The following is a 21,377-nucleotide window of genomic DNA, read 5'->3' as shown; positions in this document are numbered from 1 at the left end:
GTATAGTATAAAAGTCACCCAATTAGGACAAAGGAACTTACACTTTATAGAAATGTTTGAAACATCTGGGATGGAAAAGAGAAGAAGCCTGAAGATTATCAAAGCACGTAAATAGAAATAAAAAATAAAAACGTAACTTCATTGTTTTGTATCACCTTAAAAAAAGCAACATAGAGAAACAGACTTGAGTAAAGTGAAATGAATGTCAAATTTACGCAAATGATTATGTTTAAATACTTTTTATTCTGTTTGTGCATTACGGTCGGAATATGTGCCAACACAGATAATTACAGAAAAGGCTCCAATAAGCCAGTAATATCACAGCAATAATATTTCTGCTGAGTCCCATCACTGACTTAATGTTTCGTGGTTTGTCAAAAACATAAAAAAAAACCAACAAGTCAAGCTGAAAGTAAAAAAACTATAAATATTTCCACTGATACTGTAGATCCATATTTAAAAACACAGGCAATGAGTACATTTCAAAACCTTTAGAGACAGGTCTGAGCTCTTTGGAAACGGCACATCGGCTCACAAGAAAAAAACGAAAAACTTTTTGGTTTCATTTGATTTGCAAAAAATCATTTAATATTTAACACCCGTTGCTTGTTTTACTAGACTGACACGTATTCATAGCTTCAGTTACATTTAAGGCCAACTTAATATGGGGTGGACGTCTCACAGATGTGTCCTTACCACAGTAGAATGGGACAGTTAGGTTCATCTAATTAACAATATACTGTACATATGTATATAAAAAGGTATAATGTAAAGATGCCACTGGGACATCTTTTGTGACATTCATTTCTTTATGAAAACAAACGGCCTCTTGCACAGTCCTAAAAAGTTAAGGTCAAAGTTTATGTATTTACATCCAAGTAAAAAGACTGAGCCTCAATTTCAGGTGTTTGTCTAAAAAAACAACAACAAACAAACAATTTTATAGTTAACTTCAACCCCCCCAAAAAATGAGCCAATATAATATTCATACTTTGTATGCACACATATATGAAAACGTATGTAGGATGCAGCTGGGACACAACTTGGGATTTACCAACACACACTAAAGGAAAGTAAATGTTCCTCAGGTAGCAAAATGCTAAGTAAAAAACCATCTTGGGAATAAGATGCATGACAATAAAAATTATTTTTTAAAAACAACTAAAAACAGACCAAGTGGACGTTTGCTGCGCCTTTGTGGAAGAAGAAATGGCTTTTAATTGCACTTGAGCTCTAAACTTTTCAACAGCTGCACACCAAGATTGTTTTGTATAATATTTTAGTCATGTAACCCGTTATGGGCGTTAACATACAACTCATCGTCAGCGGTCAGCTGATCTCATTTGGCCATCAAATATAATATCATGTGTTCTGTAGCACATCGTGCTTAAATCAGGATTTACTAGTACGTGGATAAAACAATAACTTATATATAGTATATATATATATGTTGGTTTATTAGAGATATAGCTTCTGTTAAGTTTCTCTTCTCGTCCATAATGTCTGTTATTATTTGAAAAACCGATCGTCCCTGAATGAAAATGTTGAGTTAAAAATGAGTTAAAAAACCGGTTCAAAGGGAGAGAAACTGTGGCTCCTCCCGATGAGTGAGAACAAATAATTGGTTTGCTTGTGTAACGCTTCAGATCCAAGAAAAGATGCATGTGAATAATTCATTGCACTCAGTAACTCTTCACAGCGTCCGCCACTGCAGGCCGGTTGTTGACGCAGACTCTCCTCGAGGAGAGAGGCCGAGCTCCAACAACGACTCCACAACATTGAGGAACAACTGGATACACACGCTGTCGTCCAGGAATGGAAAAGAAAAAAAGAAGCAATTATTGTGGGGGGGGGAGATTCTACATATGTTTGCTGAGGTAATAGACTACTTACACACATGGGCAATTACTCACAGGCATGAACCTCAACATTCACTAGAGCAGTGGTTCTCAAATGGGGGGGGGGGGGGGTACGTGAAGGCACTCCAGGGGGTCCTTTAAAATAGCTCTTTAATACATATTTAATAAACTATAAGGCTAAGTTAACTAAGTGAAGTGTATGTATTCTTGTGTATTCTTTTTTTCCCCCAACCACAAATGAGTGTGCGCTGGTTATGCAGGGGGGGAGGGGTAACAAAGATTTCACATGGGGTACATCACTGAAAAAAGCACGAGACGGAAGAATGTTCCTGGAAAAAAACAAAACGTGTGGACGGGGCTGCAGATGGGAGACCCGCGTTAGAAAAGAAAGCGCCATCTTTTGGATGCAGGAGATCAATTGCGAAGTTCAAAGGAACGTGAGCTCATTTATTGTCCCGACGCGCGAGTGCTGTGAAATAAAACACATTTTATAAAGACTCACATAAAGCTCGTAACGGGGACTTTTGTCCATACAGTCACGTTGTACAGTGCCTATGGACGGACTGGACCCGGACGCCTGTGAGAAGTGTGAGATAAGATGAAAACGACCCGGTCCATCGCGGCGGGAGGACGTCAGACGTGTCACTGAGGCTGCTGAGCTCGTCTCTCCTCCAGACAGCGGCACACCCACATGGACACCACCTCCGCGTTGCCGTCGTTAAACTGGATGATGAAGGAGTGGTCCTGGAAAAGGTGCGAAATCGTTTGGTTAAAATGTGTTTCGGAAGGAAATGTGCGTGTTTATATTTTAAACGTTTTTTTTCTCCTGCAAACCTTGGATTTAGCAAAACTGACAATAAAGAGCTGCATTTAAAGTTATTTAGGTAAATAAATCAAACGGGTAAACTCGTATGACACATTTTCAAACCGGCGTGAAATGCGGTCGACGATTATCGTTGAAGGTCGCTGCAATTCACGCCAAAATATTTCCTATTCCTTTTTTTTCCTTTGCCTAAAAGGCATAGTTTGGATGTTTTGAAGCGGGTATTCATCAACAGTCTCGACGGTAGACGGCGGTCGGCTCGTCCTCGGTCTGGAATGTCACAACGGGAACAAAGCAATGAACTGTGGACGAGGGCCGGCGGCAGAAATTGATTATTTAGTTGTCGCCCCAACAACAACAAAAAGAGTCAATATCTATTTACACGACCGTTCAAAAGTTTGGGGTCATCCAGACAATTTCGTGTCTTCCATGAAAACTCACTTTTATTTATCAAATGAATTGAAAATTGAATAGAAAATATAGTCAAGACATTGACAAGGTTAGAAATAATGATTAATATTTGAAGTATTAATTTTGTTCTTCAAACTTCAAGCTCAAAGGAAGGCCAGTTGTATAGCTTATATCACCAGCATAACTGTTTTCAGCTGTGCTAACATAATTGCACAAGGGTTTTCTCATCAGATATTAGTCTTCTAAGGCGATTAGCAAACACAATGTACCATTAGAACACTGGAGTGATAGTTGATGGAAATGGGCCTCTATACACCTATGGAGATATTTCATTAGAAACCAGACACTTCCACCTAGAATAGTCATTTACCACATTTACAATGCATAGTGTGTATTTTTGATTAATGTTATCTTTATTGAAAAAACAGTGCTTTTCTTTGAAAAATAAAGACATTTCTAAGTGACCCCAAACTTTTGAACGGTAGTGTAAGTGTGAGCTACATTTAGAATATTTCCGCCGCTTTATTCGCGACCCTTTCTGACGAGGAGCTGTAGCCATTATATACATCTTCAAATTCAGAAACTCAGCAACTATTATTATTGTTTTAGTCGAAGGATTCCGAAGAGAGCAAACACGACGGGGTCAGTTCCCAAACTATTCTAAATATAGCGTGCACTTAAACGGACACTTTTAGGCCGGCCTTTCTTTTAGGTGGAAAGAATAGGCTTTGTTCTCTGCTGCTCAGAACGAGGGAGGGGCAATCTAAACTATCCCAAAGTACCACCTACGACATCTGAACTGTCCCTTTAAATGCGTTGACTGACCAAATAACACCTTTTACGTAAAATACTGAATCTACCCATAACCACCTTTAAAAAGTCTCACATTGTGCTAGAAAAGTAAGAAAAAGTCAAATCCTTTTGAATTTTTTTTTCATATTCCAATAAAATGTCCCATATCTGATGCTAATCCCTAATCTTACTCCTTACGTGTGACCTTCAGAAAGTAAATGGCCGTAAAAACACAAGTAATGAGCTTTCTCATAAAAATGAAAAAATATATTTCTCACAGCCATCAAAGAAAGTTTATACCTATTCTGCAATATAAACGTTTTATTATCAAACAGATTGGAGCCACAAACATTATCACCCCTTTATGTGAAGCGTTTGGTTTAGTTCTACTTGTATAATTATTCTAAAGCGCGAATAAAGGAATAATGATAAAACACAAATAAACTAAACGGGTACATCATTAAACCCTCTTAAATATTCATGTCCGACAGATTTGGTTTTAAAAGCTTCGCGTTTAATTGATGGCTTATCAGGGCATATTAAAGAAATATATTTGATGAAGTCATAACGGGGGTAAAATGAGCTTTGTAATAAAACAATAAAAATTGTAAAAAGGCAGCAACACAAACCATCTTTGTCGACTATTTAAAAAATAAAATGCTTGCGACTATATGAACTCTTTAATAGAGTCTCAATCACAATCACACGGATGAGCTCGTCAGGCTCGTTGAGCGCCGGCGGTGCGTTCACTTGTTAACGTGAAAAACAGACGTCACGTGATCTCTCAAGTGACGACAGCCCCAATCACTGGCCTCATCTGGGGAGGGGGGGCGTCAAAGACCAGAGGTCACAGAGGTCACGCAGGGGTCAGAGGTGAGAGGCGAGGAGGTTGTTAACGAGACACTTCAACTGGGGGCTGACCATTGTTTTGTTTTTTATTTGCCGCGTCTCGAGGTCCAATTAGATAAACGACGCGGCGGCCGGCCAGTTGAAATGAACTTGTCAACACCGATTTCCGCGACATCTGTCCTTGACAACGAGAGACGGTCACCGTTAACGGGAGGTCAGCTCCAACTCGCTGGCCACGCACACACACACACACCGAGCGTGTTATTTATTAATCGTGTACGTTGTGCTCACGCTACTCTCCACCGTACGGACGGATGAGGATCCAGACGAGGCGATCGGCCGGCTCTGCAATTCTAGGACGACAGCTTTGACCACTAAAACTAAAAAGTGCACCGATGTCCATCTGCGTCATCCGACATCGGCCATCGCAAGACCGCCGAACAAAATCTAGGACATTCAAGAATTACATCCGATCCCAACTTTTTCGGCAGATAATTAGACGTTGCGACTCCCTCGAAATGCACAACAAACAACAAGCCCGTTCCTCCTCCTCCTCCTCCTCCTCCTCCTCCTCCTCGGAAGATCAGCAACTAAAGTAGGACACGCTGGCGGTGACGGTCCACTTCCGTCCTTCCTCGTCTATTTGCAGGTTACACTGGGAAAATATATGTTATGAAAGTGAAGAATTTGCACAGGACATCAAAATAAAGTCACATGAAGGGTGAATGCATTTGTGAGTTGTCGACAATCTAGTTGTTTTTTTCTTCGTTCTTTCCACTACTGTCACTTTTGAATGATAATTCCATCCCCACGTGTTTGGTTTGGGGTAGTTTTATGTATTTTAAAAAGGGGGAGGTGTTAACACGTTCCAGCGTGCTCTAATCCTGTGGCACTGTAGAGATCGGGAAGGACTGGGGGGGAGCCCCATCAATCCTGTTGTCCTTCTAATGGGCAGCTGGGGTTAACGCAGTCTGAGGTTAATTACTCTCATATCAGCGCGTGTGTGTGCGTGTCTGTGTGTGTGTGTGTGTGTGTGTCAGTATGAGACGGGTGGAGTGGACGCTCCTGGGTGCCCCTATGTGCTGAATACCCATCTCATCAATCATTCTTCCATGCCTCTGTAGAGAGGACGTACTACAGGAATAAAGAAGGAAGTCCTGAGTGATGTTTCAACAAAACAAAAAAATCCAGCTCTTCACCTCCGGAAATTAACCCCGAGAGGCCAGAGACAAGTGCTGGAATCTGACCTGGATGAAGGTGCGTGGCTCATCACCACACACACACACACACACACACAAACACACACACAGAGTGCAAAGACGCCGTAGAAACAGGGTTCATACACATGTTGACCAATGGATTTCCATATATTTTTTCATGGCTTTAAACCAAATTCCCATGACCAAACATGTTGTGAGGTCTCGGTGTATGCACGGGTCAATACCTCAAATGAATGAGAGACAATACTTTGATTAAAAGAATACATATTTATTGAAATGTTTATTCTTTTAATCAAACTGCGTATATGAACATATGAATGTAACACATTTCCAGGACTGTTCCAAAATTTTAGGGATTTCACTTTTCCAGAACAGAAAATAACCATTAAAAAAATTCCAGGTTTTCCGTGATCTTATGAACCGTGTATGACATATTTTGCCTGATCTTTCTCTCCCTGAATTTATCCTTCCACAAACAAAAAACAAACTGAATTGAATTAATCATTGCGGATTGAAAGCGTGTACATTGCATTTTAAAATGAATGAGACACGCAACATAAAAGACATAAAAGAAGAGTAAACTTATTACGTGGCATACATTGGACCTCGTGTTGAGTTTTTTTTTCTTTTTTCGTGTTTACAAATTCAAGATAATCCGTACTATTCAGCCGATAATCTAAACTATTCAGTCGACACGGACAAAAAGTAAAAAAAAACATGTTCATACAGAGCTCAGAAATATGGAAATCTAAGCGTCTCCAATTCCAGCTGCATTCCTTCACGCGATACAACCGAGAGCCCCGGAAACCGCTAGTAAATGGACTCTCAGAAAGCCATTGTTTTTGCAGAGTTAAACTTAATTGTCCTTATTTAGTTACAACTTAAATTAAAAATAGCAACAGATAAAGCTCCCTGCATTAATGAGGTAGCGGGCACACTCAGACTTTATGTACCATGCGCTGCTGTAGGTGTCCAGAGCGGCGCCGTCGGCACGCGCATCTCATCTGCTGCCAACACCAAACGCGTCTGAGGGAACGGACCTGTCGGACGTTTCGGATCGCTGATCTCTACACAGCAGGTGGCAACACCGGCTTCCAACATGTGTATTCTGAAGACACATCTGGAAGACACAGAAACCGCTCTCATGATACCCTTTTTATTATCAAGCAATGTGTTATTATTGTGTTATTCCTTAGTCTCAGGGAGCACGTCTAATGAGCAGTCCAACCAACCAATGGTGTTCCCTTTTTCTCATCGTCTATTATTAAGAATTTTTAGACACACACACACACCTAATAATTTGAATACCGGCAACTTAACTTAAGTACGGGACGTGTAATAAAGAAGTTATAAATACAGAGTGGATATAACTCCTCCTTAGATGGGTCGTTGAAGGTGTTTCGACTGTGTGGACAGAGGTGAGGTGTGTGTGTGTGTGTGTGGGGGGGGGGCATCATTTCAAAGTTACATTAATCACCGCGTGGCCATCAAAATGGGATAATCACCTGCAACTGCTCGGCTCAAACAGAAACGGCCTAAACCCAGGGGAAATTCTACCTCACTCTTTAATTGTTTGAAGCCGGTGAAGGGACTGTTTAATCAGAGATTAATTTATGCGATTTTAAATAACTCTATGTATGATTAATACGCTCAAAAGAAATTAAAAAGAGTTTGAGGCAATTATAACAAGACGCTGGTCATCACCTCATTAGAATAGTGTTGGAAGAACAGTGTTTGTCAGTGAGTGTGTGAGTGTTTGAGTGTGTGTGTGTGTGACAGGGAGAAGGGTGAAGAGGTAGAGAGAATAACTAGGTCTTTACAGATTTGCATGCTAATCACTCGCTCCCTCTGGAAACTGGCTGGCATTGGTTGGTGTGAACAGCGTGTGTGTGTGTGTGTGTACTTTGGTCAATCAGAGTGCAGAGGAAATGGAGGGACATTTTTTTTCCTGGGAGAGTCACAATGCTCTAAACTTAATGGTCCAAGCAACTAATGCTACTTTCAAATCTATCTGCTGCTTTCAAAACAGTTTGCACAGTGAGGCAGCACTTCCTCCAGATCGCCACCTGTCAACGAGCCACAAAACTAAACGTTGGCCACCGGGATGGAAAGAAGTAGAACAAAAAAAAACGGGTTGTAAAAAAAGAAAAAAAGAGAGCAGAGCGGAGTAAGAGGCAGCATCGTTCTCACGGCCGAGTCCAGTCACCAGCCAAGTGTACGAAAGAGCACAACGTCCACCGCCGCAGCCGACCGGGATTCATACCGCCGCGCTGGACAAACGAATCCTACTGGCTGCCCACCGAGAGGAAGTGGGACTGGAGGCAGAACGGGGAGAACGCGGGAAGATGTTACACCGTGGAAATGTGTGTTTTAGAGGGAGACATGAGGTAGTCATGGACTGTCAGAATCATCGTACACTGGGAATGAAATACTGCTTTAAACTTATTGACATTCTTGGGGGCAATGAACTTTATAAGATATCAATTAATTAGAGTCTATTTCACCAATTAACAAAAGAAATAAGAAAATTAGACAAAGTTGTTTCAGTTACAATATTCACGAATGTATATTTTCATTTTATTGGACAAAAAGAAACCTTGATTTGGTCAAATTTAGATTGGATTGTCATGAAAGGTATATTTACAGTGCCTAAATATATATACTCCCGGTCAAAAGTTTTAGAACTCCTCCATTGTTCAACCTACTAGTGCAACACACACACATGTGGGAGCTTCTGCAACAGTGTTGGAAAAGAACTTTCTGAACACTATTTATATTTCCGTTGTAGAAAGAATGCCACGAGTGTGTTCGGCTGTTATATCTTCAGAAGCTGGCTATACTTTGGTGAGTAAACAGATTTGATTACATTTTATAAAAATAAATTCCATAATTTTTTTTTTAAATCTCCAATTGTTTATTTGTTCTATGCTTTAATTGGAGAGTACATTGAGAAATTAAACTGTGTACATTTCAATAAAAACTGGAGAAATTGAGGTGTTCCAAAACCTTTGACCGGTAGTGTGTGTATATATATATATATACACATACATACACACATCCATACATATATATAAATATTTATATATATATGTAAATACATAAATATATAGATATACTGTATATAAATAAATACATAAATATATTTCTTTTTAAACATTCATTTTTTTATACTTGATATTGTATTTCTTATTGTCCAAGTAGTGTAATTTTGAATGCAAGGACGTGGCCCGGAGGTTGCGCGGTGGTCCCACACTGCAGTCCCCATGAGTGTGAATGGGGCTTCATGTCAGTGAAGAAGACCCATGGGGTGAAATGTGAAAACATTTGGCAGGGAAGGTGCTGACAGGAGAGTTTAGGGAGGAGGAGAGTGACTTGGCACGCGTCTGAGAAGAGACAAGCGATGATACATAAGCATGCATGTGAAAACCCTTTTCGCACATGGCCGCGATGTAAACACCTACTCCTCAGACGGTAAAAGTTTCAGACACGATAACCAGAACTCATGCGTGTCAAGACATCGCCCACATAGAGCATTACCCAAAAGAATAAAACCCACATATAGACGATTACATATATAATACAGTCCGCATTTTTTTTTTTCACGCAATATCTTCCCAAATGTTCTTTAACAGAACCATATTAGGAAAAGACGTGAATCGGGACGACGAAGATGAGCTCCATTACAGTTAAAAGAAGGCTTAATGAGTGGCTCGATCTGCTGAGATCTTGATCCCAGATAAATACTCTGAGAGCATCTGCCGCATAAAGTAAAAAAAGGAACGTGTGTGTGTGTGTGTGTGTGCTGCCTCGTGGCCTCCAGTCCACTGCGCGCCTCATCTCAAAGACGCGCGCCTCATCTCAAAGACGCTCGTCCCCATTGCTCTGCTTCTATGAAACAACATCTTAAACTACAGATCTGCGAAAGACAATTTGCATCCTCGTGGAAAGTCGACGCATCCGCGTTGTCCTGACATGATGAAAGAATGAATATGAATGAAATTATTAAAACGACGGGGCGGGTTTATGACAGCGGGAGAATGGATTAATATTAACTAGTCGGGGCGTGTTTGTTGATAACAAACGTGTTTTTGTTAGTGGCGGATCTAAGTGGATAAAACCCGACGCTACTCAGCTTCCATCTATCTGTGTGTGTCCGTTTGTGAGTCAAAACCAGATTTAGGGGACACAGAAGGGATTTCCTTTGTGAGGAACCGCGGGGCTCATCTGGTGTCTCCGGGGTTGAAGGGGGGGGCCACGAAACGTGTGCGCGCCCATGAATAGAAAAGCAGAATGGGAGGGCCCGCATTGACAAGGGTGCTAAAAGGCTGCTGGCTGGGGAGCGAGGGATGATGAGAGGGGGAGGGGGGAGGGGCTGATGAAATGTCCATCAAATCACAATCAAAAAACACAACGGGATCATCACTTTGGGGATTTCTGTTCGCCTCATACACGCAGTTTAAAAAAAATCAGCAAAAACAAACACGCGGATACGCAAAATATTATGACAGCCAAACACTATATTTATGTCTTTCTTGCCTTAAAAGCTAATTTAATAAGTCGCTAGGCGCATCGAACACAGACCAGGCCTCCCATTGAAGGAGTGTGTGTGTGTGGGGGGGGGGAAGACGGCCTGTTTAGAACCGAAAGCAAGAAACCTCAGACAGGACGGGTCACCACCAAATACCTGCAGCGACGCCCTGGACGCGGGCCAACGGAAAGTCTCGCCGTCAACCGACCAACGTCATGAGCTTATGACGACCGGGTAAGGTGTCCACCATGAAAGATGCATTGGTGTAAAAGGGGGAGAAACACACACACACACCCTCACTTTCCTCCCCGATGGCTCATCACGCGCTTCTTTGGAAGAAAAAGAAGAAAGACCTCGTACAAGTGAGGTATTGATGAGATTGATACAGACAGACAGATATTTATTCTCATCAGTCATGGTGTGGATCTGATCAACTCAACATTTACATTTGGTGTTCAGGTATCAAATTACAAGCTGCTGATTAACTGATGATCAAAACCGGGACGGTTTTCAAATTGATCGCCACGACCGGCCGATCAGTTTCATATCTCACCCACTCACTCACTCGTGAGGTTCTTGTCATTTTGTCTTGGTGTGAAATCAACCAAAAGATTTGACTAATTGAGACACATTTAAAGAAGCTCAATTAAATATATATATATATTTATATATACATACATACACACATACATATATATCTATACATATAAACATATATATAGATATTAGGGCTGTCAATCGATTAATTTTTTAAACTAATTAATCGCACATTTTGAAATTCATTAATCGCGATTCAAAGTTTTTTTTTCCTTCTAAGGACTAAATCTTCTAAATGAACGAGTAATCACTTCAGACAACCACAAAGAGACTCAAAATACCACAGAGCTGTGTTTTCAAAGAGGCTTCTACCTATAAAGTGCCAGCGAGGTATTTAATATCGTGGATGATGAATTGTTTCTTCAGTGAAACATCCAGATTAGTAAGAAAAGGTGTATATTGAGACCCCATTGGTCCTGTCATCTTTAACATTGAACAACAGCAGAACCGGTGGCCTTGGTAAACTGACAAATATGTCACGTTAACCCTCTGGAGTCTGGGCTCATTTTCTCGATTTTTAAATTCACCTTTTAAAGGCTTTTGCATATGACACATCCCAGTGTTTCCCCCACCATTCTATCAGGGTGAGGCCCCGCCCCCCTGTAATGTTCTCTATAGCGCCAGATTACAGCAGAAGTAATGTAAGGTTCTTTTCTTCAAGACGTCTTTATTCTTTTATTAAACTAAACGTCTGTTGTTGATCGTCTCAACAGCAGCATGTCGTTCTGTCTCTACGTGTCGGTCACTCTTCTCGGCTCTCCGTCTCGCGCGCCGCAGAGCTCCATGCCGGCGTGTCTGCGCGCGCATAGGGGCGGAGCAACAAAAAAAGTCCCCTGCACCTTCCGCCCCGCGTCACCGACACGTCGCCCGATGTTTCTCTGTGAATATCGAGGAGCAGACGGGAGGAAGGAGGCGGACTGCCGTGGCTTGACACTCAGAGAAGTGCAAAAACTTCAACGCACACCGGAAGTAAACAAAGTTGCGTTAAAATATTTTAGGTCGTTAATCGCGGCCAAATTAATCGCATAGATTAACGCGTTAACGCTGACAGCCCTAATATATATATACTGTATATATATATAAATATATACACACATATATCCTTATACATACATACATATATACACATATACACACACACACATATATATATATGTATATATACACACACATATATATGTATATATACATATATATATACACACACACATATATATATATGTATATATACATATATATTCAGATTCCTTATCATATTCCTCTTCGCCTCACAGGACAGGTTCAGACCAGCAGACATGCAGCTGGGCCTGAGCTTCCATCGGGTTCCAAGAAAGTTTCAACATTTATGTCACAGAAAACGATGGTTCATAACAGCAAAGTGCAACACGCGTCACGCAGCGTCCACGTCTGAAACCTCCTGCTGCAGTGCACCACACAGCCAGGAAACGAGGGACACACAACTCTTTCATGCTTATTTTGCTTTCTTTAACTTTGTATTGTCCGTGCTCTCCCTCTCTCTCTTTATTCGCGACGACAACACACTGTAGCATCAACTCCAGAAAAAATGCCCTTTTCATTCCGCTGCACGCTGGTCAGGTGACGTGAGGAAGTTGAACTGATTAGGATGAAATATTAACAGTACACACATCGCATCCGGTGCAAGCGGTTGTCGCACACTGTGTCAAGCTTCAGGGACGGAACCCATCAAGAGCTCGCATGCAATCAAACAGCGGCCCTTTAAAGAACGTCTAATAGGATAAAATCCGAGTGAAAATAATGACGTCAATAAAAGCTACACCAGTGATTAGAGAAACCACATGCTGAAACCTGATGAGCAAACCGGAGCTCCTCGGTGAGTTTGTATACTCATAAAACAACATTATTTGCTCAGTGTCTACGCTACTGTGTTATTCTCCTGCATTACCTTCAAGGAGGAATGAGTTGCGGCGATAAAAAAAACAGAACACACACGCACACAAAAAAGAAAAACAGAGAGCACTACGGGCACTTTCTGTAAAGCAGAGGGAGAGGAGAGAAGGGGAGCTGTGGCTAGCTGCATTAACATACAGATAGAATAGGTAAAGACTTTTAATATACTCGGGAGGCTGGGGGAATGGGGAGGTGGAGTGAGAGGTGGGTGAGGAATAAGGGAAAGAAGAGGAGGAGGAGGAGGAGGAGGAGAGAAAGACAATCAGCAGCCCGGTTGCCACAAAGGCAGGCATCCATGACCTTATATCTCAGTTCAGAGAAGGAAAATGAAATATAGGTAAAGGAAAGACGGGAGGGATGGAGAGAAAGTGGGAGAACGGGAGAGAGTGAAAGAAAAGAGAGAGAACTGTGGACTTTTTATTATTTATTTCTTACAAAAGAGCACAGGGACCACGGTGAATTTGAAGGAAGTGGGGCAGAGGAAGGGGAAAGTGAGGAAAAAGGAAACATTGACAGGAGTGATGAAAAACGCCACCGATGACCCCGAAGCATTTTTAAAAAGCAAAAAGGGGGGAAGGAGAAGCGGCGTGCGCTCGGTCCACGGTCCCGTCCGATAACTATTCGTTTGCGTTTGGAGTGAAGCTTTGGTTGTGAAACCAAGTCGTGACGGACAGAAGGAGCCGCGGCGAGACGCTTCTGTCCATCCGAGTAAACATCTTCTCCAGAATATGGAGAGACGAAGACGCGCACGTATTGACGACTCGAGCCGAAGGTGTCACGCATCACGCGACACAGTGGAGGTCGTTTGTTTATAAAGTACCTCTCCATCAAGAGAGCCGCTTCTATCCGCCGGGCCGGAATTCCCAGTGAGTGTCTCGACTCTAGACGCCGTTTTCCCTTTGCTCCTCCTTTCTGGTGCGAGACTGCGAACATACAACCCGTTAGCAGCTCTGCATTTACACCCTCCGGCCCTCCATCCCCACAACGCGCCCCTCCGCACCTCCGCTCTCTGTGGACCGAGCCGCTGTTCGCAACTCTTAAAAGGCGGTCTGTGCAAACTGCCGGGGCCAAGTGTGCCGACGCCGGAGCGGAGGCGTGGCTTGCGTTCCAGTCGTGTTAATACCTTTCTATATCTTGTAGGCGCCCCTATCTACTCTGTGGCATCGTTCCCATTGTCCGGATGTGAGAACGATGACGATTTCATATTCAGACCAGAACTACTTGTCGCCCAGCGTGCGTCATCTGTTGCTCAGAGGACTTTATTTGGGTCCAAGCGGACAATTCAAACGCAACATGTTTCTGCTGGAAATCATCATAGGGAGTAAATTATAAAGACCTTTCGTACAGAGTCATTCAAATAAGCTGTAATGATCACGTAGTCCTATTTTGAGGCATTCTTCATTCTCATGTACGACAAAATCGAGTAAAAGCCAATTCATCTTCATACACTAATCAGAATATTTAAATGTTACTAAATTTGTGTGCATTATTTTTTTTGCAATCTTTTTGGGTAAAATTAGAAAAAAATATTTGTGCTGCTACCGTATATACTCTTAGGAAACGGATTGATGGATTCTTGACCTTTGTATTTATATATAGTCATTTCCCATTCCGATTAGAAATGTTGTCCTTTCAGTGAGGACACTCTGTATGAGCTACACACTGACGGAGGATATTTAATGGCACCTGGATGTTGTGCAGGCTACAATATCGAAAAATATGCACGAAAAGGGAAAAGTGGTGTTTAATAAATTGAGGTTTAATAAAGTTGCCTCTCCATGGCTCTAATTTTGCCGATGAGACATGGTCATTTTGGTCACGGCAAACTTTTCAGAATTTGAAAATTAATTACGTTCCGCACAGTTAGATGTTAAAACAGTCATCATGGGCACACTTTCTTACCGCTACATGCACAAAGACAGGCAGACACACTTAAAAATATTTAAAAAAAAATGTTGACTACGGTATAAAACTTGATTTTGGAAAACTAGAATTATCTGAGTTTTGAACAACAGATGGCCTCATTAATTTTGGGTGAAACCAATGCAGTGAATGTAACTAATTATTGCTCTCCGGCCCACCTCAAGGTCTCTCATTGCCTTTCATTGGTAGGCAAAAGTTCATTGCTGTTGTTTCCACATAGCAATCACAACTTTCAGGGTCCTTGACCCCAAAAACACCTCAATCATTGCAAAAATTACAATTGTATAGTCAAAAAGCGACCCACATAATATAATTTAGTTTAATTTAATTTGTATTGGAATGCATGAAAATAACCGCCGGCTTTCCACGTATATTTTGTGGTCCTTGGAACTATTTAATCAAAGTCTTGTTTTAACTTACCATGAGGTTATTCGGGGCCGGCCTTTCTTTGGGTTGCCGCCGCATACTGAAAAAAAAAAACACAAGCGGTGTTCATCACTATTCACGACTGCGTTTGTAAATGTGTACGACCTCATTTTCATTTATAAATGACTATTCAGAAAGGAGCCTTTCACGGCACATAATAATATAATAATAATAATAACTTGAAAGAGAGGGCTTGGCAGACAATAAAGACCAACGGCTAACAACACAGCGCATGTAGTTGAAAAATAAAGCATTTAATTGATATTTCTAACAATTTCAATTAATATATCCTTTTTTTTTTATTTACAAAAATGTTGTTTTACAGAATATTTGTAGTGAAATAGCATTTACAGTTTGTTATGCTGAAAATATTATTTTACAAAAGAACATATACAAATGTATAACCTTATGGAAATCACCACACAAGGATGTTTTTTTTTTTTTTAACAAGATGAAAACAAGGAGAAAAAAACAACAAAAAACAAGACAAAACAAAACAAAAACATTACACAACTTTTTCCCCGTCCCACCCCTCCCCTTGTATGGCTCTCAGTTTCCTTTCATTTATACATCTACACAGTCTCTACACAGTTTACCTACACCCATCCGTACACATTTGTATCTTCATAAACCAATACAGCACTCACAACAAAATAAAACCAAAATAAAAAATAAATAACCTGCAGCGGGCTGAATTTGACGCCGGTCTCACACCACCACGATCAGCCGAGTCCAGAGATGGCAGAATATCTATGAAGGGGCCCCAGATTTTTCCAAAGGTTGCCTGCTTCCCTCTCACATTATATAATATCTTTTCAGGTGTGCAGTAGGACACGAGCTCATTAATCCAGTGTCTTATTGATGGTGATTTTTCAGATTTCCAGTTAATCAGAACACATTTTTTCACTGCAGTGCTCGCAAGTAAGATAAAGTATTTATTATAGTAGTTTGCATTGATAGAGCTTGTGTCCCCCAGAATCCATATCTTTGGGTCCTGTTCAATTTGAATTCCTATTATCCTTGAGGTTAATTCAGTGGCGCGTTTCCAAAGTTCTTCTATCAATGGGCAACTCCAGAGCATGTGTAGAAGATCACCGTTTGTCACTTTACATCTCTGACATCTGGGGGAAATGTTGCTGTCCATTTTATGTAACCTGTAAGGGGTGGAGTATGTCCTATGGAATATATTAAATTGAATTTGTCTGTGTTTTGTGGAGATTAATACCGTCTGTGCCTGTTCCAATAGGTGATACCAGTCTGCCTCCTCGTAGACACATCCTAGGTCTGTTTCCCATTTTCCTTTTGTAGATGTTTTATCATAAACAGGTGACTTTCCGTTGACGATACCGTATATTGAAGATATTATTCCTTTTGTTGATCTGCATAATTTGTTACATAGGTGGGTTTCAAGGGGAGTTTCTTTTGGGATATCTGGGAATATTTCTTTAGATTAATATATCCTAACATGTAAGCAGCTGCAACATTAATTCAGTGGATGTGCGTGTGTGTTTCTATGAGTATGTATAGTGGTGAATTAGTGCAGGGACCTGTGTGTAGTTCATCATGTAACTGGTTTGTGTAGCTCTCTAAGAATAGCCCGTGAGAAGATAAAGGCGACCTACAGGGCCAGTACCTCAGTCTGTCCTGAGAGAGAGAGAGGTGCCCTGTTTGAGTAAATAAAGCAGGCATGGGGGATAAACAACAGATGGCACAGCCAGCTAGTGAGTGTTGCACACAAACACACACACACACACACACACACACACAGCTTGCATGTGGTGTGGGTGTGTGTATGTCGATGTTTGTGCAACTGTAAAGGTTACAAGAGGCTAATGAATCAGAGGCAAACGCAGGGTAAACACTGTCTTTGTCCTGTTGCACGAGATAATCCGACCATTCCTTGGCTTTTTATTCAGAATCCGGTCGCACTGGGTATCATAGTTAAAACCATTAGAACCGCAGTGCATTAACACACAGGCGAATGCACTTTAATCCCATTGTGTTACCGTTGTGCCCTTTGATTCATCGGACATCATTTTTGTTCCGTCCATGTCAAATGCAGCTTGTGGTTTTTGTAATTGTTCAGTCGGGCTCTGTGGGGCTTAGGTGGCCGACTGTGCCACACTTATTACGCTGTTATGAACTACGATCACAAATAAATGCAATATGCAGTCGACGGCCGTTGCAAACAGACACGATGCCATTTAAAATCGGAGGACGTTAAATCAAATTATTCCGCTGTCCGTCGTTCCGGAGACAAAAGGATGTTGAACAGTCACCGACTCACCACTGAGTGATGAAGTGAACGAACTTCTCACTGAACTCGCTGACAGGAAGCACTGGAGGATCCTGTGGAGAGGAACACAAATATTTAGAGAACAAGTAGCATTTCATACGAGGATGACGACAACTCTCTGCACCGAATAATTGCACGTGAAATATAGATTATGGGGATGTAAACTAAGATTAAGGTCAGCCATAGTTTAGATTTATTTAGTTGGAAAATATACAAATATTAATCCTACCTGTACAATTGAATTATACAGTAGAATAATAAAACAGTTTACATTTCTTAACGTTTAAGTTTAAACATCCTTAAAAAGCTGAATTGGTAGTGCTTTAAAAATCATAAAAGTTTGGGGTGAATACCGTTGTTATTTTTCTCCTTGATAACTGTTAAGATAACTTATGATCGAAGACCAATGTTAAAAAATGCACAGAATTCAAGCTGATTAGATAAAACAAAAAAAAATTTACCATATGTTTTCCACTAAAGAGAAAAACAGAAATAAGTTGAACAACATGGACGGAACATTATAATAAAGTTGCAAACTGGTTCTGCCAAAAGACTGCAGTAAGATTTTCCAAGCATTTTTTGTGCATTAAAAAAAGACAAGCTCCCAAAAGGTGCAATAATAATATCAACCGTAATTAAACAATTAATAACACAACATAATGTTCAAAGAGTATATATAACAATGAAGAGCCTGGATTCAGCGAAGTTCAGAGTGAAACACACACACACACACACACACAGGTGATTGGCAGTCAAGTTAATGCACACCACCTGCTGGGTGTGTACTGTTGGCTCAACCAATCAACAGAGCCGGCGATTCAAAAGGTGAAATATCAAAATGTAAACGACACTACAGAGTCCAAATTAAAAGTACATTAAATACATATAGAACTAGAACGGGCACTCGGTAGAGCGCATACCTTCGCATTAGGGCTGCAACTAACGATTATTTTGATAATCGATTAATCGGTTGATTATTCTATCGATTAATCGATTAATCGGATACAAAAAATAACTTTAATTTTCAACCCTTTATTCAAAACAGGGTCCGTACGGTCATGGAAAACCTGGAAAAGTCATGGAGTTTTTAAATGGCTATTAGCAGGCCTATAAAAGTAATTGAAAAAAATAAAATCCCAAAATATTTGGAAAAGTAATGCAAATGTGTTTTATTCACATTTTAATTTACACGGTATATATACGTTATGCTTTGGAATTCTCATTGTTAGTTTAAATACTACATCTTCTCACTTTGTCACGTATAGACAGTTTTCACAAAATGTTTAATCATGGAAATTTGGTTTAGTCATGGAAAGGTCCTGGAGATCCACTGGTCAGCATGTGGATGAACCTGTTCACTGGTCACCATGGCGATGAACCGTCACAAACAGACTGACAGCTTTCCTCTCCTGAGCAGTGGTCCCCATGTGGACCGGCCCCCTGAACAATATCAGAGACGCGTTACGATTTATTATTTTTTTCACCTGACGTGTCGCGTCTCGGCCAATCAGCGTTCAGATGTCGACAGCGTTTGGGAAGTTAGGTTAGCTTGAATGTTAGTCCGCTACATCCGCTGCCGTCACGCTGCACGGTGTAGCGATGCTAACAAAGTACCGTACGTTAAAAACGATGTGATTTAGCATATTTTTAGTCTCGATACTTCATTAAAAGAGCGATCAGAGCGCACACGCTGCTCCGCTCCGTTAAATGTCTGCGCGCGCAGCGCACACAGCGAGTGACATCGTGTCTTATCTCCGTTGCCTTTCTCCGTGGAAAAATATTTTCCGCTGTCCGCCACGGAATAAATAACCATGTTTTCTACGTTATACTCTTGTGGAAATGCCACACACGTCGTGACATGTAGCGCCCTGGTGTCTGGGGTCATGACGTCACCCGGAGGCGCACACAGCTCCGTGAATGTCTCCGACTACGTGAATGATTTCCGCATCCAGCGCCACGTGAGCAGCAGCAGCCAATTAGATTCATCAACAGAGGAGCAGCTCAGCGCTGATTGGCTCTCACAACGCAGCGTTCCGTCTCTCACTCCGCTCTGGTTTCTCCTGCGCCGCTCTGCGCTCAACTCAACTTTGTTTATACTCCGTGACTTATTGAGCGCCGTAATAATCGCTCGACACAACGAATCGATAATGAAATTCGTTGCCAACTATTTTAATAATCGATTTTTATCGATTTTATCGATTCGTTGTTGCAGCCCTACTTCGCATATCACAAGATTGGGCATTGAATTATGAACATTTTGGCATTAGTTGCATGCCAATTGGATACAAATTGACCGCGCTATGGTAAAAAGAAGATTTGGACCTTTTCATGACCTTGACCTTTGACCCGATCGATCCCAAAATCTAATCAAATGGTCCCCGGATAATAACCAATCATCCCACCAAATTTCATGCGTTTCGGTTTAATACTTTTTTAGTTATGAGAGTAACACCCATACAAATAAATAAATACACGGCGATCAAAACATAACCGTCCGCATTTTCAATGCGAAGGTAAATATGTTTTGCAGTGGTGAACGGAAAACCTGACCGATCTGAAATAATGTCATGTTTACCTCTGATAAATGTTCATGGTACCCACCAAGGGACATTTATTATTGTTTGGATTATTGAAGTGTTTTTAGTCAGTTCGTCAGTTCATACAATACTCCATTGAGATTTCGATGACGCAGGAAAGTGAAATGACGTATGAAGTGCATACTTTATTTTGTATGCAAACAACCGCGCTTATTTTAACATCCTTTTATGTCCCCTGTTGCAATAACCGTTGTGGAGCGACTCAGAGTTTGGCTCAAGTGAGAGGATGAAGAGGAGGAAACGTGACGCAGGAACAAGGTTTGGTAGAGTAGGAGTTGGATCTACTTTCCTCCACTGGGAAGAGAGAAACGAACGGAAAATGTTGTTAAGACAAAACCTAAAGCTTTAAAATTCTACCAATCCCAAGAGGTACAGTGAGGGGTACCTGGAAATAGAAACTGGGGTAATTACATAGGTTAAAAGCGGTGTTACGCATTCAGATGAATGTTTGGGAATTCATACTATTGTACTGTGAACAATTTATGTATTTTACAGCACAACATACCCCCTTCCCGCTTTTAAAAAAAAAAGCTGTATTTTTTTCCCCTACTCAAACAACATTAATTATCCGTTATGTCAACAGATGCTAGAACCAAACTCTTCAAACTACTCAAATGTTTATAGTTCTCTTCAACTATACAACAGACTCAAATTAACTCCAACTACAATACGAGGGTGACCACATTTGGCTAAAACTCACTTGGACATTTCATCTCGGAACGACTAAATACTGCTGGCAAAATTAACCATATGAATGTATGTGTGTGTGTCTGTGTGTATGTGTGTGTGACATGTTGTCAATGGAGGGTCCATGAACCGTGACATGTAGAACAGCTGAGCCAGGCTGCCCCTCTAGTACAGCCCCTCACCTCATTACTCCATCAATTTCCCTATTCTCAATGTGCGTCTTTCTTTCTGCCGGCTGTTAATATTTACTCATTTGATCCGTAATATCTTTGGAGAGAAAACTCGGACCGCTGCATAGGAAAAGCGGTATCAAATCAACACCTGTGTTCTCCTTTTTCTTTTGCCTCGATGCCATTGAACTTCAGAAGAGCGCCACGGATGAAATTACGTGAGAAAAGCAGAGGACTTTGGCATTTTCTAAAAAAATAAATAAAAAAATC

At 41.1% G+C, this 21,377-nt stretch overlaps 1 protein-coding gene across 3 annotated transcripts in view; it reads right to left on the bottom strand.

The window, feature by feature from the left end:
- Positions 1 to 223: 223 nt before the first annotated feature.
- map2k5 (mitogen-activated protein kinase kinase 5) overlaps positions 224 to 21,377 on the bottom strand; it is a 58,427-nt gene continuing 37,273 nt past the window's right edge. The window contains exons 20-23 of one of the 3 annotated variants that reach the window (XR_008831534.1): positions 17,645 to 17,706; positions 15,352 to 15,397; positions 2,362 to 2,603; positions 224 to 1,802 (exon numbers count right to left, since the gene is read on the bottom strand). Coding sequence is in view for 2 of the 3 variants with exons in the window: in XM_056413732.1 (XP_056269707.1) it covers positions 6,955 to 7,074; positions 15,352 to 15,397; positions 17,645 to 17,706 (228 nt within the window). In the remaining variant the exon portion in view is untranslated. Of the gene's footprint in view, positions 2,604 to 6,907; positions 7,075 to 15,351; positions 15,398 to 17,644; positions 17,707 to 21,377 lie in introns of all 3 variants that reach the window. The other 2 variants (XM_056413732.1, XM_056413733.1) reach the window with 2 other exon arrangements.

This window comes from Pseudoliparis swirei, chromosome 4 (assembly GCF_029220125.1).
Source record: "Pseudoliparis swirei isolate HS2019 ecotype Mariana Trench chromosome 4, NWPU_hadal_v1, whole genome shotgun sequence".
Lineage (NCBI taxonomy): Eukaryota > Metazoa > Chordata > Actinopteri > Perciformes > Liparidae > Pseudoliparis > Pseudoliparis swirei.
This window is presented reverse-complemented; position numbering and strand designations above follow the sequence as displayed.